Raw genomic sequence first — 21,856 nt, forward strand, 5'->3', positions numbered from 1 at the left:
GACTCAGAGTTCCTTTAATTTTTTTGAGCTATGTATTTCATCTTTAACAGAGAAAAACACTCTCTGTGGTTTCTTTGTTTTGCAAAGCCGTATCAGAATAGAGGATATAGGATTTACAACAGAGGAACCAACTAGCAGCTTTTGAACTCAGTTACTCATCAAACACAGAAAAAAAACTTTGTTTTTGGAGGTCATCCAACAGAAAGCAAATGTACATGGATGTAATGTTAAGAAACACGTTAAAGAGCTCATCTTGTTCCCTTGAAATACTAAATCAGACACAGATTAGTGCAGAGACATCATTTCTCTCATTTTATTCATGTTTGTAGGCTGTCTGACAGGTCTCTTAGTTACACTCAAGTCTCTGTAGCATTGGTTACCACACAATTCATTCCCCCAGAGTAATCATTCAAAACCAGCAAGTAGAAAAATCTGTCCCTGTGTGCACTGTTGAAAAAGATAATAAAAACAGATTTTCAGTTAATTTGTAACAAATTAAATATATTTTTCACAAAGTGCAGCTTTGTAAAGAAAACACCTTCTTTGCATAGTTTTTGCATCAATTACACCCATCAAAGCTGATAAAAAGAGACCTGACTATAGTGGAAACAGGCCTCTACAAAAAGCAGCATACTTGCTTGACCCAGACCGTAGGGCTGTGTTCAAAAGTGACCAAAGTTGCTATTTCTTATTGCCTTGCTCAGAAACAAACAAACAAACAAACAAACAAAAACCAGAAATGAACATCCTACTTCATCACAAGAAAAAATGTGTCATCCAGAGCAAAGATGAAAGGATTCCAGAGATTCATAAGGGGAAAAAAAGCAAAAAGACATTTACACGGATAAAATAAAAAATATAGTGTAATGTGCAGAACATGACTTAGATGCCATTTCACACAGAAAGTTAGTTAAGTATCAGTTAACAGAGTGATATCAATTCATACCAGATGATGTGTTCTAAGTTGACAACACAACTAAAAATGTGTAATTTGAACATCAAACATCCCTGACAGTTAGAATTACAAGGCACTTAAAAAGTACAGTAGCCTGTTACTACTCAGCAACATATTTAAAGTTAGAGTCATGCAAAGACTCAGTCTGGATACTGATACAAAGAAGAAACAGCATAAATTTAGTTCAATCTTTTTTTTTCTTTTATACCTCATAAGACTTACCCGTCCCCATGCTGCAGTTCACTCATAAAAGCAACACAATTAAAATAAAAACTTGCAAGTAATTTATAAAACAAACGAATTAGGAAGATATACTTCATCTTATTCCATAACCTGGATACACAGAGAGCAAAATGGCAGTCTTCTATTTTTTAAAAATACATTTTCCAAAAACATAAAATGGGGCACGCATCCCCTAAAGGACAATTGCATTTCTAACTCCTGAGATTTGCACAAAGTGCTTATGGCATGTTGTGGAGCAGTAACTGCTTTTTCCAGGCCCCCTAAACACATTTCTGCTTCGCTTCTTTCTTGCCACAGTGTTCAAAAAAGTGACAAAGTGAACCAATGGTTTGCACCATAAAGATTGCACGAAACATTTAAAAATAACCACAAATTGTATTTAAAAAAAAGAAAAATAAAATCATTCTGTCTTCATAGACAACTTTTATAGTAAAGTATTTGTTGCTTCTGAACAATCTTATCAAATGTCATATTAGTGTTACTTGCGGTGACCTTCGTTCCTTAACACAACAACATTTTTGCTAAAACAGAAGCAAAACTAAAACTACCAAACTTGGCAAACCCCCCCAAAAAAATCCAGCTTAATTAACTAAATATACTTGAACTAAAGCCATGAATATTACTTGGTGCATGCATTTTTTTTAAATACCCTAAAAGTTGCATAGATATTTTTCCTTCTAAAACCTTTCTTGACAATATTGCATAGGCCACAGTTTACCAATAAACATACCTCAAAACACCAACACCGCACTGTTAAAGTGGTAAAGAGCATTTTTTGGAATAATATACTTGGTTTTGGAAACAAAAGTGGAAGTGGTCAGTGATAAGCCATTATGTCAGTTCTCCTTTAGGTTTGACAGTGGCATCAGGATGACGTCTCTGGGGGCAGAGTGAGAGTGAGTTTCATGGGCAGTCGCTGCCATCGTAGATTATGGACTTCTCCATGGTCAGATGGTAGAAAACCTTCTTGGAGATAAACCTGTTGAAGAATAGTTTTGGTTGAAAAGAAATTAAAAAATTTACATAAAAGCCAAACACAAATGCTGGCAAACATAATGGCATTTCTGTAATTTACACACTTCTGCAAAAAAAGAGGAACAAACTGTTCTAAACTATCGTGACCTACCGAGAGAAAGAGTTGTCAAAGATAAGGGTGTAGAGACCAGGATGCCGAACTTTCAGCTGTCCTTGAATGGTTTCTTTATGGGAAACGCAGCGAGTGAGAGGAATCAGGACCTGAGAACAGAACAGAAACAGGCCTTTAAAAATAATCTCAGTGCACAGGTGAAAGATTTGCCGCAGGTTTTCATAACAAATATAAATAAAGAATACGACGGTCATGAAAACTGAACCAAATCAAATTAAAAAAACAAACAAACAAACAAACATCAGGATATACCGACAAGGGAGGGAGTTGATAGAACGCCAGATGAAAGGTCACAACTCATTTAAAACCTCTGACATTTTAAGTAAAGAATGTGCAGCTCACCCTGCTGAGCAACAATGGCTTCCTGCAGTGGTTTTCTTCAGTCAATAATGTTTGAAAAATAAAGCAAAAAGACCGTGCAGTCTGTAGGGGTGACCATGAAAGCACACACTGGGTCTGGTGATAACTTCTGCTTTGAAATCATCACCTGTGAGTGTGGGGTATTTCAGTTTGGCAACAACCGGAAAGCCTTTCATGCAGGTTTGCGATTTCCTTCCATTTAAAATGATGTAATCTGCAACAGTTGCTTTTCTGGACGCTGCCAGTGGCAGACTTACAAGATGTGCACATCAACACATGCTCACAGTGTTTAGGCCTCTACACCGTGTACTCTGAGGGCCCACAAGAGGCTATATAAAAAAAAAGGTAGACAGAGATTTCCTGAGCTCACAGTAAGTTAACTGTACCTTTGACTGTTGCACCGGAGTGTCAGTGGACTCCCGGTAAACCACGCTGAAGGAGATGCTCTTGGGCTCGGAGGAAAACATCCAGCTTATAGTTGGCCCAGAATCAATCACAGCAACAGTAATAACACTGTAGCTACTGGACTTAATGAAGAGCTCCCGGGAACTCTCACCAAACTTAGAGATATCATCAATGCTGAGAGGGACAGCCACCCTGTAATGATAATGAAGGTTTATGATTAGGGATGACACCAGAACCAGAACCCATAGATATTTAAAGGATACCTTTTAATAGCAAACTTCTGACTTCAGGTTTTCCAGCCATATAAGATTTATTGCCAAGAAGGATTGTTACAGCAAAGAAATAATCAAATTTCCTTATGTTTTGTGCTAAGTTTAAGCATGATATATATTTAGACCACATGAAAACTCACGTGACTTCTCCTGATTTGAGAAGGTTGATCTCTGAATCCTGAACAGTGGGAACTTGCTCGTCATCAGGGGTCACTTCTCCTGTGCTTCTACAAAATCCGAAACGAGACGCAGAGAACAATAGTTATGAAAACTGTTGTGCAACACTTCAGTGGCAAAGACCTATTAAACAAAATAACTCGCATCAACATAAAACTCCACAGCATCTACACAGAGTGCAGCTAATTTTAATCTGTATTTTAAATTTTGCTGGGACATGCTCAAACATCATATGCATTTGAAGTGGACTCAGATTTGTACCCACGGGTCAGTACTTTTGCATTTTAATGGATCATTTCTGCATGTTTTACCTCATTTCACCCAAACACAAATGCTTAATGTTAAAAACGCCAATTACATTGATTTTCAGCAACCTCACATCTTTGCTGCATAAATGTTATGATGATGCTGGTTAAGTAACCTGTTTCACACTAATAAAGCACTTTTTTGTTATAAAAGTTTCTTTATTTTAAGAACTATTAAGAGCAGTACACAAACATGTGTTCTCCAGAAAATGAAAGTAATCTGGTGGTACCGCTTCCTTTATTTCTTTTCTCTTATCTGTAAACACAACCCAGCAAACACGATCGAAACCCCAACATAACATCCCTGGTCACAACCGGTCGCGGTAGGCCTGCAAACACCGAACCACAGACGGAAGCATGTTGTCGCTGTTTCCATGTAGAACAGAGTGTTTTTAACAAAGTGATACATCTATTCAGATTATTGCAACGAAGGAATTAAATGCAACTGTCTTTCTTTGTTTTTTAGAAACTGACAGCTAATTTGTTTATTGCAGGATTGTGAACAGATGGCCACACGTCTCTGTGCACAAAAACAAGCATTACCAGAGTCTCCTCTTTAAAAAAAAAAAACAGTTTTAAGTCATTCATGTTTGCAGCCATCTGCTGTTTCATTTGTTGCTGTTGGATTTAACTTTTCTATCTGTGATGTCAGCATAATAAATCCAGGGAACATAACCTAGTTGAGCAACAACTCAATAAGCTCAGTAGGATAAGAACTGGGCTTGTTCATCACCACTGAGGTAAATGTTTGTTCTTTTTATTCTTGCTGTGGACAATGTTTTATTTTGTTTTATTCTAATCAACTAAGATTACTAGAAAATAATTATTGAATGCCTCTTTCTCACGAGGCCTCTCAAAGTGATGTCGGTGGGGTTTTTTAAACCAGGACTGGACGTTGACAAAAACGCCATCCGATGGTTATTCAACACTGAAATGTTTGCTTTGAAGTGTGTGAAGAGTTTTGTATCAACTCGACATTAACAAGCCGGCTGGTGCCACGTTTATGGTCTTTTCTAAGAGCAAAGCGAGACACTCACAACAGTTATGTGTTTTAAACAGATAACGATGATGTTACTGTTAATAATATAAGTTAAAAGCTGCTTAATTACTGGTGCTCAGCACTGTGGTACAGTGGGGCAAAAAAGTATTTAGTCAGCCACCGATTGTGCAAGTTCCCCCACTTAAAATGATGACAGAGGTCAGTAATTTGCACCAGAGGTACACTTCAACTGTGAGAGACAGAATGTGAAAAAAAAATCCATGAATTCACATGGTAGGATTTGTAAAGAATTTATTCGTAAATTAGGGTGGAAAATAAGTATTTGGTCACCTCAAACAAGGAAAATCTCTGGCTCTCACAGACCTGTAACGTCTTCTGTAAGAAGCTTTTCTGTCCCCCACTCGTTACCTGTATGAATGGCACCTGTTTGAACTCATCATCTGTATAAAAGACACCTGTCCACAGCCTCAAACAGTCAGACTCCAAACTCCGCCATGGTCAAGACCAAAGAGCTTTCGAAGGACACCAGGAAAAGTATTGTAGACCTGCACCAGACTGGGAAGAGTGAATCTACAATAGGCAAGCAGCTTGGTGTGAAAAAATCAACTGTGGGAGCAATCATCAGAAAATGGAAGACATACAAGACCACTGATAATCTCCCTCGATCTGGGGCTCCACGCAAGATCTCATCCCGTGGGGTCAAAATGATCATGAGAACGGTGAGCAAAGATCCCAGAACCACACGGGGGGACCTGGTGAATGACCTGCAGAGAGCTGGGACCAAAGTAACAAAGGTCACCATCAGTAACACACTACAACGGCAGGGAATCAAATCCCGCAGTGCCAGACGTGTTCCGCTGCTGAAGCCAGTGCATGTCCAGGCCCGTCTGAAGTTTGCCAGAGAGCACATGGATGATACAGCAGAGGATTGGGAGAATGTCATGTGGTCAGATGAAACCAAAGTAGAACTTTTTGGTATAAACTCAACTCGTCGTGTTTGGAGGAAGAAGAATACTGAGTTGCATCCCAAGAACACCATACCTACTGTGAAGCATGGGGGTGGAAACATCATGCTATGGGGCTGTTTTTCTGCCAAGGGGACAGGACGACTGATCCGTGTTAAGGACAGAATGAATGGGGCCATGTATCGTGAGATCTTGAGCCAAAACCTCCTTCCATCAGTGAGAACTTTGAAGATGAAACGAGGCTGGGTCTTCCAACATGACAATGATCCAAAACACACCGCCCGGGCAACAAAGGAGTGGCTCCGTAAGAAGCATTTGAAAGTCCTGGAGTGGCCTAGCCAGTCTCCAGACCTCAACCCCATAGAAAATCTGTGGCGGGAGTTGAAAGTCCGTGTTGCTCGGCGACAGCCCCAAAACATCACTGCTCTCGAGAAGATCTGCATGGAGGAATGGGCCAAAATACCAGCTACTGTGTGTGCAAACCTGGTAAAGACCTATAGTAAACGTTTGACCTCTGTTATTGCCAACAAAGGTTATGTTACAAAGTATTGAGTTGTATTTTTGTTATTGACCAAATACTTATTTTCCACCCTGATTTACGAATAAATTCTTTACAAATCCTACCATGTGGATTCATGGATTTTTTTTTCACATTCTGTCTCTCACAGTTGAAGTGTACCTCTGGTGCAAATTACTGACCTCTGTCATCATTTTAGGTGGGGGAACTTGCACAATCGGTGGCTGACTAAATACTTTTTTGCCCCACTGTATCTTGTGTTTTTTCTGACTGAGCTCTCCAGCTGAGTTTCACCTGAGGACCCTGATCAGTTAATGACAGAGTGACACGCTGACTCTGAAAACAACGCGCGGAGCAATGACTCATCGGCATCCGCTCCGCTTTGTCTGCCCATAGACGCTGCACTCACAAATCCAGCGCTCCTGGATGCCTGCGGTCTTGTTCTCCCTCCAGGGACCCTGCAGTGGTCTGAGAGGTGGTATCACTGTCGTACACACCATTTACTTCCTCTTCTGTGATGATGTCAAAAGCTTCAGATGTGTTACTAGGATCTGACACTGAGAGCGAACAGGTAAATATAGCAGATTAAATGCAACAAAGAACAATGTGCAGTCTGGAGTAAATAAAAAATCATCAGCATTAAAAAGGAAAAATGTAACAGGACTGAATTGAGACGAATGACGCAGTTTGGTTTTTTTTTTCTGAATTTGAGCCAAACTGCGTTTTTCTCTGAATGAAAATGTCATCATCTTCCCCATTTGTCTATTGCACAGGAATTCACAGTAAAGGTTTCTGTCCTCCTTCCTCAACTAAACTTTCACTTCTGCTTACATGAAGAGTGAGGGTCAGATACGTACACCAATAAACTATCGGTGCATGTGGACATTTGTGAAATTAGTGAGTAAACATGTTTCTTCTTCTCACCTGTGACCCTGGGAGTTGGTATGTATGGAGCTGGTTCGGGAGGTGGTTGAGGTCCAGCTCCAGGTGGAGGAGGCTGCACATCCGAGGGGCTTAACTCTGCTGCCGTGAACCTCTCCACCACTGCACTATGTTGGGTGTAGCAGTGCCTGCAGCAGCGCTCCTTTTTCCCACTTTGCTTGGTCACAACATAGTTGTTGCTGCAGTAGTAGCAGAAGATGCGGCCACAGAGCCTACAACATTACAAATAAATAACTAAACCTACATGCACAGAAATATTTTACCCATAATCCACATTTTTATCGTCACTCGAGTGTGAAAGTGGATTTGATTCTACGTTACATGCAGTGTGAAAATCAAATCAGGGTATGCACAAACATGAAAAGGAGAGTAGGCCTTGGTGCAGAACCAAACCTGCAATGATGTCTGCGCAGCCACCAGGTGAACTGGCCTTTGCAATCGAGACACTTGGTGGCCTCCTGATCCACCAGCCACCAACGCTCCTCTGCTCGCAGTTTCTGCTCAAATTCCAGAGCATCAGACTTCTGCCACAGAGCATCTTTGTCCCTGATTCAAGCACAAAAATGACAATGAAACGTCAGATTTCAGTCTTGTCTTCAGTCTAGCCTTTAAATTTTTTTGCGTGGGATGGATTTGTCTCTATTGTAACTCAATATTCAAAGCAGTTGAAGTATCGTGAACAATTACTCGCTGAACAAAATTTGTCATTTAGTTGGACTTCACTGCTTTAATGCAAAAGAACGCATACAAACTGAATCATGGAATATCTCTCCATTTCTGAAACGATGCAACTAAGACAAATAATGAAGACGTGCATAATAAAAGAGCACAAATGGAAGAAATAACGTGGGCACATCCCACTGGAGTTGCATGAATCACTGTTTTTGTGTTTCATTCTATGCAGAGTATGAAAGCGTTTGAGGTTTCTGAATACAGTGAATAATGGTACACAAAAAGCTGTTGTTTATGTCAGTAGAGTCTCTCACCAACATTTTCTGCTCTCGTCTCCATCAAAGTCTTTCTGTCAAATCCAATCTCAGTAATTTAGCTCAGCATTTAGAGAAGCCTCCCCTCACCTGCTCCTCAGACCTAATGACACCTTTCCTCACTAAAATTTTCTCTCCTTGTTGACAGTCTTGCAAAGAACTACAAGAGACAATGGTCATACTTTAAGAGTTCGATGAGCCGCTCTTCAAGGTTCGTCTTGGTTCTGTTGAGGTCATCGATCTCTGCGGTCATCTTCAGATGACTGCTTTGTTTGTCAGCTTCCGCCGTCTTCAATTTCTCCTTTAATTCCTCGCAGGTCTTTTGTGCAGCCAGGAGTGCTTCTTCAGCCCTTTAGACACAAGAAAATTAGTAGAGATCCCTTTTTCCATTAAAAGTTGGAATTCACAAGTATTACTGATTATGAATGTACCTGGTTGCTGCGTCTTTGAGTTGCTCAATCTCGCTTTCATTTTCACGAATGGTTGCTTCTGTCTTGGTGATGTGAGCATCTTTCTCTCTCGTTAGGTGCAAGTATTCCTCATTCTCAGCCTTCGTAAAACAAATGCATGCAGTGTATCCATTAGCAATTTTTGTGTTATTTATAGAAGGTTTTTCCATATAAAAAAAAACCAACCCTATTTATAATTTTTTGTTTTTCAAAGCCCTCTTGCTCTATAGGAGGGTATAGAAAAATAAATGGGAGCAACAACAGAAACCTGTGTTGAACCAATATTTGATAATATAAGGCCACAACTGCATTAAAACACCTAACCTCATGCACAAACATATGACCTCAAGCACACTTAGGTAAGCCATGTATCTGATGACGATCACAGAGCTTGTGTATCTACTCCACTTTTACAGCTAAAGACAAATTGGTCTTACAATAAACATGTCATTACCTGTGAAAAGAATAAAAGTAAAAGAGACTTAAAAGAAATCTGCTGAGGAACAAAACAAATAATAGAATTTGTCATATTTTATGTAATGTTTAGCTTCCTTTGCTCCAATCATTATGCAAATAATTAAAACGTTGATGTCTGCTCCAGGCTATATATTAAATATTAGAATTCTTGGTGATCTAACTAGTATTTTTCCAACATGACTTTGTATCTACTTGTGTTGTTGCCATAAATGGCTGGATTAGACTGCATTTGAAAAATACAAACCTGTAGTTCAGAAACTTTAGCCTGCAAGCTGGACTTGTTCCTCTGCTCCTCCTGCAGCTCGGCCGTCACCTTGTCCAACTGTTCGTTCAAACTCTGAAATGTGAGCGTAAGAGAAGGGTTTCACAGCCATGCTCGTGTCTTTGAACTAAACGATAATGAGCTAACAGATTATAATAACAATGTCAACATGCTGTTACTGATCGTCATTTTATTCTAGGGTGTTACCTAAAAAAAGTTTAATGTGCTCATTAGTGCGAAACGCAAAGTACAGCTGGAGCTGAATGTTTTTGATCATAAATCAAAAGCTCTGAGACCAACTGAAATTTTATCTAGTCATGGCTCTAGATGAAAAAGCCAGAGGACGCCAGAAGGAAACATGTACACCAAATATTCTGAAGTTGTTTCATCTGAATTAACAATGACAACAGGTGCTGCTGAAGACAAAGTCCGGGGTTCAATCCACTGGTGCACGTGAACGGTTTTCTGAGATATTCTGGTGAAAGCAATGAACTGACTGAGATGTCTATCCCCGAGTTCAGTTATTAAAATTAATTACTGCTGGTTTAAGACAAGTCGTGATTAACACGTTTATTCCTCTCACCTTTATCTGCACTTGATAGTTCATGCTCTCTGAGCTCATCTGGAACTTGATGGCCTCCATCTCCTCTTTGTTTGAGTCCTTAATGGTTTGCACTTGGTTTTTAGTCTTTTCCAGTTCTTCTTGGAGCTCCACGATAGTCTGCGGAAGTGCCTCTTTCTGTGTAAGCTCCTTTCTTAAACTGTTATTCTCCAGTTGTAGTTCTTCCATACACTTCTCTAGTCGCTCAACCCCTTTCTCCAGCTCTATAATCTTCCCAGAATCGCCTTCCCAGTGCCCTCTGACCTCCTCTTTTTCTGCACTGAGTTTACAGATGGTCATCCCCAGCTCTGCCATCTCGGTGTTTGCCCTGTGCAAACCCTCGCGGATCTCGTTGTTCTCTAAAGCTAGCTTACTATTGTCTGCCTTCAGGGTAGACAACTCTTCTCGCATGGCGGCTGCAGCTATGGCTAGCTCGGCATGAGCAGCGACTTTGTGATCATGCTTTTCAATGAGCGCCTCTTCCTTCTTTTTGCACTCCACGAGCTCTGCAACATGCTTCTGATTCAGTGCCTCTGTCTGGGATTTAAGTTGCTCAGTCAGGGTCCTGAGCTCATTTCTTTGGGCTTCTGTCACCTCCAGCTGTGCTTTTAACTTTAAGTTTTCTTCCTCAGATCTCTGCACCTGCACCCTAAGGTCCAGGACTTCTGCCTGGAGTCTGGACACTTCTTTCATCCTGACTTCCAACTGGACTTCAACCACAGCTAGTTTTCCGATTATTTCCTGATTTTCCTTGGCTTCGACAGCACTCCTCTCCAACTGCGCCATCTCCATCACCTGCTTCTCAGAGGTCACACTTTTAAGCATTTCACTCTGTTTAGCACAGGTGGCTTCAGCATCAGCTTTGGCAATCTCAAGTTCCTTCTCCTTGGTCTCCAAATCTTTTAGCCCGGACTGCAACTTAACAAGGTCAGTCTCTTTACTCTCGAGCTGGGCCTCTTTGACTTTGAGCTGTTCCTGAAGACTGGCTTCATTATTGCGTGAAGCTCCTAAGTTTTTTTCCAATTCTCCAATTTGTCCATGAGCATTCTTCAAGTCTGCCTGGATGAGGTTAAGAGCTGCTTTCCCAGTGTTCTGCTCCTCCCTCAGACTCTGATTCTCCTGCTCCAGACGCTTCAATGTGGTCTCTGAGAGCTTTGCAGCCATGGTGGCTCGCTGCAGACTTTCATCCAGCTTACAGTTCTCTTCACGCAGTCGCTTTTCTTTTTCATCTACTGTCACCTTGGTGTCATCCAGCTGGCTTCTAAGTTGTTTCTCAGAAGCTCTTAAAGCTGCTAATTCAGCCTCAAGCACCGATCTGTTTTCTGCCATCTCCTTTTCTAGCTCGGAGTACTCTGTCTTGCCGTTTTCTATCTTCGTAGCTTGTTCTTTGACATTCTCCTCCAGCTCAGCAATCCTAGTATTCAGTTTGTCTCTCTCTGTGATCAGACCCTGGTTCTTGCTTTGCAGCTGTTGTAGTGTCTCAAGGCTGGAGGCTAGCTCCACCTCTTTTCTTTTAAGCTGTTCTATAAGGGAAGCAACTTCTGCTTCTAAAGACTCTTTCAAGTCACCAATATTTTTCTGCATCTCATCTTTATCTTCTTGTGCCCTCTTCTTCACCTCTACTACCTCTTTCTCTTTCTCCTCTAGAGATCGTTGGAGGTCTTGCAGTTGCCTCTGTAGGTTGCTAGCCTCCTTCTCTTTCACTACCAAGGCCCCCTGCAACTTGTCAACTGTAAAGCACTGCTCCTCCACTTTTTCCTCCAACTTGACTTTCTCCTCAGACACAGACGAAAGTAATGCTCCGAGTTTTGTTTCAGCATCCTTTGCAGATGTCTCTTTGACTCTAAGCTCTTCCTCTAGCCTTTCTGTTTGCCTCCTCTTCTTCTCAACCTCAGCTACTGCTTCTAACTTCCCTTTCTCTGCTTCTTTCAACCTGTCCAGCAACTCGTGTATCTTTTGTGCAGAATCAAAGGACTTGGCCGTCTGCTGGCCCTTCTCATTCAGAAACCCGCCCATCTTGGCCATGAGCTCTATGTTCTTCCCCTCAGCAACAGCCAGCTTTTCCTGAAGCAGCAGCTGCTCAGCCTGCTTGGCTTGTTCCCCAGTTCTGAGTGCTTCTACCTCTCTGGATAAAGTCGTCTCTCTCTGCTGCAGAGCATAAAAGTTTTCTTGCAAGCCTTTTTGTTGCTCATTAAGTGTAAGCGATGCGTCCAGCTGTCTCTGCAGATCTACAACAACTCCTCTCAGCTCTTCACTCTCCTCGCCAAGCTGCTGCATCTTATCTTGGAGTTCTCGGTGCTTCAATTCTGAACGGTCAAGCTCAAGTCGAAGTTCTTCAACTTCACTGACATCTTCTCTGCAGGCAGGCAGCGACTCATTCAGGTCATTCAGCAGACCCTGACCATAGTCAGGGCTGGAAAGGAACTCAGATGCTTGCTTTATAGTTTCAAGGGAAACAAAGGAAGAAGAAAAGGAATAATGAAAATCTTGCAATCATTTGAAAGTTAATAAAAAATTAAATGATGTTATTAGAGACAGACATCAGGTTACCTGGGAGTAAGAGCTGGCCAGACTGTTAATACTGGAACTGCGACTGGGTGGTTTCCACATATGGCCAGGTGAGTTTGCACTTCCCAGTGTCCTCCTGTTAATTATAAAACAATTCAGATAATGAGAAAAACGGATTAATGCCAGACAACCTGACTAAGTGGGTTCAAAGGCAGAGATATATCACCTTTTAATGTTCTCTTAATTTTACATTATTTTCATTAGTTATTTTGTTACCTTGCAAAAGTCGGCCAGGAGGCATCAAGGTCATAACCTCTTGATGCTACGTCAAACTGGACTTCGTTGAGCTCGTACAGGTGACTGATGATGTCCACACTAAGGTGAGGCTTCAAGAAGGGACTTCTTGCATAGTACCAGTCACTGTGGAGACAGAGGTGAGAAAGACAACGTGACAGCACACAGCAAAACCACAAAAAACAAATTAAGTTTAAAATTTGAACTTTAATAATATACTTTTGAAAGTAAACACTAAAGAAAGGAAATGTCACCTAGAAAAATTACACACACACACACACATTAAGCTTCTTAGGCTGTAGTAAATAGTCTGTAGCATCAAAAATCAACCATTTTTCTAATATTGAGAATTTTGCATTTTTCTATTCATTAAAATAAGTCTACCGCACTAAACACACTCATTTCACTCAAGTAAGTGACTGAACTGAAAGCGACTTACTTCATTATAACTAGACTGTTAGACATACTCTACTATTATTTCGTAGGAGAGCTACTTCTAGGACGTTCATTAAGAGAACAGAAAACGATGACGTCAAACGCTACATCAAACAGAAAAATCAACATCTGATTCAGTTTCCATGATTGTCAGCCATAAACAGCTGGCTCACTTCTGCCAGTGTTTCATGGGCTTTATTCAAATTTAACAATCTTGTCGATTTAAATCAAATATGTGCGTTCTTTTATTTTTTAATGTCAGCATAGAAATAATCGGGCTGTGACAGGCTTACCTGGTGACTCTCTGGTTCATTAGGCACTGCTGCAGCGTGTCAGCCAGTCGCTGATGTACGAGGGAGTAGCGAATAAATGCTCTTCCTTTCCCCAGAGATGTTTTTAGCTATTAAAGCAAATCAGAGATTATTACACATGGTCCTTAAAAAAACATGTACTGACATTGCCGGGAGTCAAAGACTACAAAGAAAAATATCTTTCTGTTTAGCCTTTCCGAAAACAAAATGAACAACTCTAGTCTCTAAATAACCATACAAAATCTAACTGAAAGACAGGCACAAAGAATATAAAACTGACAACAAGAAACACATTAAAAAGCAAACAAAAAAATTCACAATATGTTGTTAATTGAAGCCACTTAAACTACTAAAATGCGTCCTGAGTTTTATATATTTATATATATACAGAGTACACACAGCAAAAGACTGATCGCCGTTAAATGCAGAACTGACCCCCACAGGAAATCCGTCTTACCTGTTGCAATAAGACTGTACAACTCTTTCTCGCTCTGTAGACGACTTTTTTAGGATTTATATTAATGTAATTTATGTCTTTTTACTCAGATTGTGCATTATTATTATTATCGTTATTCATCTGTATGTTATTGAATGTTTTTCCCATTCCCCCATTATATGCTGGTACTCTATTTTTATTCATTGCACCGACATTATGTCACTTGCATTCATAGTTATTTTATTTTATTCTATTCTTGTATAATCATTTTTCCCCCTCTTGCTGCAGTGAACATGTTTATGACAAAAGAATTTCCCTCGGGATAAACACAGTTTTTAGATTCTTCAGATTCTAAGTAACAAGGCAAAAATTGAAGTATGTAACTAGCATGAATGTTTAAAGGTCCTGTCTGATATTGTCACCATGCAAGCAGAACTATGTTACTCTGTTTCCACACATCTCATTACTGTTTCTCACAGCTGGCACAAAATCGTAAATAGTCAGCTTCAGATGGTTGAGATTAATGTGCCGCCTGAGGACACATGACGCCCACTCATTTTCATGACTATTACCTGCTCTATTCTCACTCGGGTGCACTGTAAGGGTTATAGGGGTTTAAGGTCTGACCCGACAGTGCTGGACACCTCGATCTGGTGATGTCTAGGAAAGTTCAGAGCTGCAGTGCATTTGTGGAAAGTGGCTTTAGTGGTGTCATTATTAACAGATCTCACCTCAGTGATGGATTTGACAAAGCGGATACCGTCATTGGCTCCTTTGATCTTAGCCAGGCATTCACTGAAGTAATCCCAGTAGTCTTTCTTTGTGCCAAGAAATGTGGTCTTCTCCTTCTGGTCAAACTGAAAGAAGGTATCAGAAACTGTAAGAAAGCGACATGGCACCCAAACTATCCTCAATTGAAGTCTATATGAGATTTCCACAGCAGCAAAAATGGTGAAAGAAGTATAAATCTAGGTCCACAGGCTGTAAGACATCTTTTGTGGTTTTGACTGTAAAACCCTGGAATTTTAAATCAAACAATCAAGATGTGATTAAAGTGCAGACTTTCAGCTTTAATTTAAAAGCATTTTATTAACTATTAACAAATTAAAGCCACTTTTATGTATTGTGTGTATAGTTTCCAAGGCTCAAAAGTAATTGAGCGCCTGACTGATAAATAGTTTTACAGCCAGATGAAGCCTGTATTAGACATAAAAGTTCTGGAGTTGATTCAAATTGTTCAACTTTGAAGTCCAAACAGTTGCCAATTCATGCAAATGCATTTACCAGCTCAATAACACCAAAAGGCCTGAACGGCCACAGAAGACGACTAAAGCGGATGATGAATGAATTACAAATAAGATAAACACCTTCACAGCATCTAAGTAAGTCAAGAGCAATCTCGAACAGGTAGGTGTATCCCTGTCAAAGTCTGCAATCAGAAGATGCCTTTATAAATGTTAATACAGACCGTTCACAACAAGGAGCAAACCACTAGTTGCACTCAAGAACAGAACAGCTAGATTGGACTTTAACAGAAAACATCTGAAACGGTCTGTCCAGTTCTAGGGAACAGGAAAAAAGTCTTTGTTCAGATGAAACATTTAACTTATACCAGAATAATGGCAAGATGGAGAATGGAGAAAGAAACGAATAGCTCACCATCCAGAGCATACAACATCACATGTCAAACATGGAGGAGGCAGAGTTATGGCATGGCTTTGTATGGTTGCCAGTGGAACCAGGACACTGATGTTTGTTGATGTGACGGCTGACAGAAGGAGCAGAATGAAGGAAAGTGTACAAGGCCATGCTCTATGCTCAGATTCAGCCAAATGCTCCAAAACTGATCAGAGCTTCACAGTACAAATGGATAATAACCAAAAGGACACTGAAAAAGCAACCCAAGGGTTTCCTCAAGGTCGGGAAATACTCTTCAAAGGTCAAGTCAAGTCATCTGATCTCAACCCAATAGAGCAGGGGTGGGGGAACCCAAGGGCCGGTGTCCTGCAGGTTTTAGATGTGTTCTTGATCCAACACAGCTAATTTAAATGGCTAAATGACCTCCTCAGCATGTCCTAAGTTCTCCAGAGGCCTGGTAATGAACTAATCATTTGATTCAGGTGTGTTGACCCAGGGTTGGGCTGTGCGATATGACCAAAATCTCATATCCTGATATCAGAATTCTATCGTCCGATAACGATATAAATCACAAAAATGTAACATTTTCTGTAAATTCTGTGAATCTCGGGCAGCTCGACTTGCGTGAAGTGTTTCCAGCTGCGCGTCATGTAGCTGGAGTCGAGTGTTTTAACCGATGCATGAAACGATACATTTTTAGACATAAGTTGTAACGGGCGCCGTTTTCTTTGTGAGTATTTATTACACGGCGTGCTGCGGGGAAAAGCCTGTTCTAACGTTTGAGTCTAAGGTTTATTTTTGAGCACCTGGCGGCTCTTTTTTAATTCTCATCCATAAATAATCTGCTCTTTCGCGTGATTCAGTTTATTTTGAAAAGTCTCAACAGGATCTTGAGCTTTATTGTGAAAGGTTTATGTGGAAGATAAACAAGTGGACACGCGATGCTGTTACGTCGTTGTTGCTAACCACAACGCATAAAATCAGGCGCTTGTCCGTCCGTAGTGTGGTTATATAAAATATAAGAGAAAGAGAGAACTTTAAGAAATTAATATAAACACTACAGTGACATCAAAACCATGAACAAATATTGCTGTAAACAGTTTATTTTGTGACACAACGAAACAAACGATAGCATAAAATGAAACGATAGACGTTTTTATATCGTCATCCGATATATATCGTTATATCGAACAGCCCTAACCAAGGGTGAGATCTAAAACCTGCAGGACACCGGCCTTTGAGGCCTGGAGTTCCCAACCCCTGAAACAGAGCATGCAATATCCAACTGAAGAGAAAACTGAAGGCAGAGAAATCCACAAACGTCAACAACTGTGGGATAGCTGCAATAAAAGCTTAGAAGAGCTTCTGAAGGGAGGAATCACAGCTTTTAGTGATGTCCATGAGTTCTAGACTTTAGGCAGGGAAAGCATTTGATCAGAATACAAACAATCCTTATATTTAAAATTATGTTAGTCTGTCCAGTTAAGTTTAAGCTTCTGAAAATGGGGTCTATGATGTATGATAAACAGTTAATGCAAATTTTCCGTTAAATCCCATAAATTAAAGGTGAAAGGTTGCACTTCAAGAAATACAGAGATGGAAAATTACAAAAAGTTGTCACTGTCAAAAAACCCTTTGGACCTAAACTTCCTGTTGAAGAAGACTTTTTCTTTAATATATAGATATATTTTATATCAAGGCAGCAGAATTTTTTTAGCGTTTTTGACTCTTGATTCAATTTAGTGCCTGGAGAAGTCAAACAGGAAGGTAAGTATTTACAGACACTAGTTAAGGACAAATAAGATCATTGAGTAATGTGTCATGTAAAATGCTGTGTTTCTCCAGTTAATTAGCTTCCTGTCCATTTTTTAAATTTTCTTAATTTTGTTTCATCTAAGAAACTACGTGTTGTTCCTTAGCTAGCTGTGTAACCTCACCTGCAGCAGGTACTCTAGTTTGTTGGCAAATTTCTGGAGATTGGTGCTGTCATCTGTGATTGGCTCCCCAGTTTCTCTGTATTCCTTTGCAAGCTCTGCAACAGACTCTGAAATAGACACAAAAATAATTCCAAACCGATCACTGGCAAAGCAGGTAGATTATGTTGGAAAACTGGGAACTGTTCATACATTTTATATAAAGTAAACTTAAAAACAGAAAGAAGCAGCATGTCTTCATTCAGCTAATTTATTAAGACAGGAAACTGAGTGAATGTAAAGTGTACATTTTGGTAACACACAAACTCAAATAGTCCTGGTACCTATAACTCTAACCACTTCTACTGTCACGCTCTTCCAGTAAAGCTGATTTTTACATAAAAACTTGCCTCTTATCCATCGTAAAAACTGGAAAGACACCCGTGATGGATGCACTCTGAGCACGCATTCTCTGTCTCGCTGCATGCTGACAGAGGCTGCCACCACACCCTTACGACACAAACATGAGGTCAGATGCCTGTGCTTCCAAATGGTTTGTTGGCAAGGGTCAGTCAGTCTCCCTCTGCTAAACTGTACTCAGACTTGACTCTATGGCAGACATCCTGAAATCACAGCTTGCTAACTCTCTTTCTCTTCTTCTCAGTCAGGCCATGTCAGTTAACAACTGACGTCTGCCAGTGTAATTGCACACACACACACACACACATTCAAACACACACACACACACAAAGCTGACAAACCATGCAAATCTCGGATAATCCTCTGGAGCTGGTTCTCCTCGACCCTAGTCCCCGCAGCCATGGCCCCACCTCTCGCTCCCTGGCAACCAGGGGTCACAGGGTCGTATAAAGTCTGCTGAATCAGAAAATCAGAACCAGTTAGGAACAAAAGGAGGATCACGGCTCCCTCTTTATTCTCTTATGGCCACATATGATCCACACAAACGTGTGTGATGATGAGAACACTTCTCAACATCTTTGCGGCAAAATGCAGTTTAGACCAGAAATTCAATCTAACAGAGGTACAATAGTTTGTGACAGAGCACAGTATTTACTGTGGATATCAGATTTCAACAAAAGGCTAAACATAAATACATCCTCATAGGTCTCTACTACAAAGCAAGTTTAATGCGTGGACGGTATCTTTCTGTTATCTGGATTCACTTCTCCTAACATTATCAATCAGGATAAGCAGGTTATTAATTCACTAAGTTAGCTCATCTAATCAGTTACAACTGCTGATAAGTGTACTGGCAACAGAGCTGCTGATTATTAAACGTAAGATGAAACTGTACTATGAGAAAATACATTGCAGTTTATACACAGCACAGACTGAAAGAATAAAAGAAAAGAGGTGCTATATTAATAACATTTAACCTAGTTGAAGTCAGGAAAGATTGTTGACTGTGTAAGTTAACAGTCTTATCAAAATCAGGTTTCTGTCATTACAGACAGGAGAATCTGATGGATCATAACTGAGTATTTTATTAAATTAATTTTCAAAGTACAGTTTTAGTTCTTATTCTTTAACCTACAGCCTCGGTGGTGTTTAACAGTCTGAGAGTAAAAAAATAAATATATTTTAAAAATTCAAGCATATGTTCAGGCTATCTGCAAATTTGGTCAGCAAGTTCAAACAGCTGCTCTGTTTTAGGATCATACATTAAGGCTTACAGAAAAATAAAATTGTGTTTTTTTTTCAAATTGTTTGAAGCCATCAGGTTAAAAAACTCAAACACAAAAACTTTATAAGCTATAAACAAACTTCAGAGCCTCTTACAATCGGAGGACAGAGGTCAGAGGAACCGTCCAGCAGTAGTGAAGTTACCTGAATAAAAAAACAACACTATTTTATACTGCAGGCCTCAGATAATTGAAACAGTAAAAAGGCACAAACATTTGAAGGATCAACTGTAAAGGCAAGATTGTTGCCCACACACAGAGTGAACTTCGTTGGGGTGGTATGCTGGAAAACGACGCATATCGGCTTATAGTATTTATTAAAATTGTTGAGCTGTACATAAATACATTAAAACCACAACCAAAGGAAGTTAATACATAACGTGATAATCCTGTCAGGGGGTATTAGTTACAGCAGGCATTTCGTAATCGGTTTGTAATTAGTATTGTATGTGTCTAAAACTTGGGAATGTAACACCCATTATGATAGCACGACGAGCATTTGTGGTGTCGTCAACGTACGTTTTGGTTTAACGTTACATTTGTATGCTACCTGACCAGGTAATGTGAGTCTCCTGGTAACAACGTTCAAAACGCTGGTAACAGCTGTAACTAACTCTTCACTATCGCTTCTCCAAACCCCTTATAACCACACCGTAGGACACACAGCTGATATATGAAACTCTTAATCACGTTCCTTTGTGTTTTTGTCACGGTGACGTTACTTTCGCTTCGACACATTTAACGGGTATTTTAAAAAATAACCCTGACATCAGCGGGAAAAGCGAACTTAAATAATCTGACATGTTTCTACATAGCTGCTTAATAAAAATAACAAAAGAACAACAACTTTAACATACTTTTAGTGGTTCAACTCAACCCATAACAACCAACACAGAGCATTTAATGCGTCCACACAAACTTGTTAGGAGTGTCCTGATTGACAGGAAGTCACCCCATTGAGAAAGCGACATTCGATCTCCCCACCAATCACTGCGGGGCTTGTAGGCGGGCTCTAGATAAGCGCTGGATAGTTTGTTTGCCTAGCAAACAGTGTGGTCATGTGACCTAGTGCCCCTAGTTCCACGAGTGTCCCACTTTACTTGTCCTTTACTTGTCAGCAGAGCAGCTTTGTGATTAGAAAAAGTTTGGTAGATTATTATACTCTACAAATCTGCCCAGAAAAATAATAATCTTTGCAATCAGCACTGCAACATCTCTCGATCAATGTTTGATTCATTTTTATTTGTTTTTAAATATGTACCATTGTTTTTATATTTTATATTTATATATTTATTACTTCTATTTAAACCTTGCACTGAGTTCTTTTCTATATGTTTTAGTCTGAGCTTGTGCATCGTAATTTCATCCTGCATTGCGTCCTTGAGGTTGTGCTGAATGACAATGAAATGACTCTTGAATCTAATAGCATGAATCAATATGAATGTCCTTCAGAAAGCTTGTAATTTTTCAATATACATTTCATTCTAATTCATGAGTGATTTCTGAAATAAATTTTCAAAAATTGGAAAGCCATTATTTGCTAATAATTTGGTGTGCCACAGAACAGATATTGTGACATCTAATGTGGATTTCTGTTTCTAGCATTTACACCCTATTTTTTTTTTAAACCTTTACAGCTTCCACAGGAGCACAAATAATTAGAAACACATTTTGGTGATATCACTATAGTTGTGGTAAAACAAAAAACAAACAAAAAAACCCCTCAAGATTCTGGTTTGTCTCCCTATTTATGGCTGTGAATGCAAAATTTGGATTTTCTGTTCTTTGAGAAGCCAGAGAATTTGCTTTAATTTTACTACTTTCAAGAAGTGCCTGAACATTGAAGTGAAAGTTTAGTGAGTATCAATTCTCATTTCTAAAAGTGTCGTTTTGTCGCAGTTCGCGAGGCGAGCCGTATGGAATTATTAAAGGACCCAAGATGCGGCACAACTGAGGTGAGGAAGCTTTATTTAAGGAACGTGGTAAAACAACAAAGGCGGGGGTGGCGAAAAACAGAACTGAGTTAAACCTAAACTGGGAAAACTAAAACTTAAACAACAAAACCTGAACACGAGTGAGGGTAACTTGAAGGGAGAATTGACAGGATGACACAGGGCGAACCGCCGACCAGAAAACACCAAATAATGCAGAGAAACCAGCAACAGGCAGGAGAACACACAGGGCTTAAATACACACACCAGTAATCAGGGGATGGGAGACAGGAGGGGAACACACCTGGGAGAAATCACAGCTGACGAGGCAGGGGAAACGTAAACTGAACACACTCACATAAGACAAGGACCTTCAGAATAAAACAGGAAACTAACAGACACAGAGAACCAGACAAGACACTGAACTAAACAGACAGACTCACAAGCAGACACAGTGACACCATGGACATACAGAGGGAACACAGAGAAGTGGGAGCAGGCAGGCACAAAACAAAACCCTAACAAATGGCAAACCAAACCCAAAGACATAACAGAATAAACAAGAACACAGAATAATGTAAAGAAACACAAAACACTGAGTCGTCAGACTCAGGACCATGACAC

The 21,856-nt window shown here is 40.0% G+C and overlaps 1 protein-coding gene across 5 annotated transcripts; it reads right to left on the reverse strand.

Annotated features, from left to right (window-relative positions):
- Positions 1-285: 285 nt before the first annotated feature.
- Positions 286-20,278, reverse strand: fyco1a (FYVE and coiled-coil domain autophagy adaptor 1a). 5 transcript variants are annotated; one of them, XM_040052825.1, is made up of 19 exons: positions 20,159-20,269; positions 19,399-19,446; positions 18,360-18,474; positions 17,623-17,729; positions 14,779-14,904; positions 13,594-13,700; positions 12,848-12,991; positions 12,614-12,707; positions 10,046-12,499; positions 9,445-9,537; positions 8,706-8,824; positions 8,457-8,624; positions 7,682-7,834; positions 7,271-7,500; positions 6,756-6,858; positions 3,523-3,609; positions 3,092-3,302; positions 2,325-2,434; positions 286-2,177 (listed from the first exon to the last, which is right to left on the reverse strand). In XM_040052825.1, the coding sequence occupies exons 3-19, from the start codon at positions 18,418-18,420 to the stop codon at positions 2,102-2,104; spliced, it is 4,443 nt and encodes a 1,480-aa protein (XP_039908759.1). In that variant the 5' UTR covers positions 18,421-18,474; positions 19,399-19,446; positions 20,159-20,269; the 3' UTR covers positions 286-2,101. The 5 variants fall into 5 exon arrangements, with proteins under 5 accessions (XP_039908759.1, XP_039908757.1, XP_039908755.1 ...); XM_040052823.1 differs by having other exon boundaries at positions 6,756-6,903; positions 18,360-18,471; positions 20,159-20,268; XM_040052821.1 differs by having other exon boundaries at positions 6,756-6,903; positions 20,159-20,268.
- Positions 20,279-21,856: the final 1,578 nt, after the last annotated feature.

Source organism: Simochromis diagramma, unplaced genomic scaffold (genome assembly GCF_900408965.1).
Source record: "Simochromis diagramma unplaced genomic scaffold, fSimDia1.1 OVJJ01000419.1, whole genome shotgun sequence".
In the NCBI taxonomy this organism is placed as follows: domain Eukaryota; kingdom Metazoa; phylum Chordata; class Actinopteri; order Cichliformes; family Cichlidae; genus Simochromis; species Simochromis diagramma.

Coding starts and splice junctions, on each gene's coding strand:
- fyco1a (XM_040052822.1), bottom strand. CDS start 18,420: ATGGCTGCGGGGACTAGGGTCGAGGAGAACCAGCTCCAGAGGATTATC. Junction 7,501..7,681: donor CTGCGCAGACATCATTGCAG/GTTTGGTTCTGC, acceptor GTAATGTTGTAG/GCTCTGTGGCCGCATCTTCT. Junction 2,178..2,324: donor TTTGACAACTCTTTCTCTCG/GTAGGTCACGAT, acceptor ATTCTTCAACAG/GTTTATCTCCAAGAAGGTTT.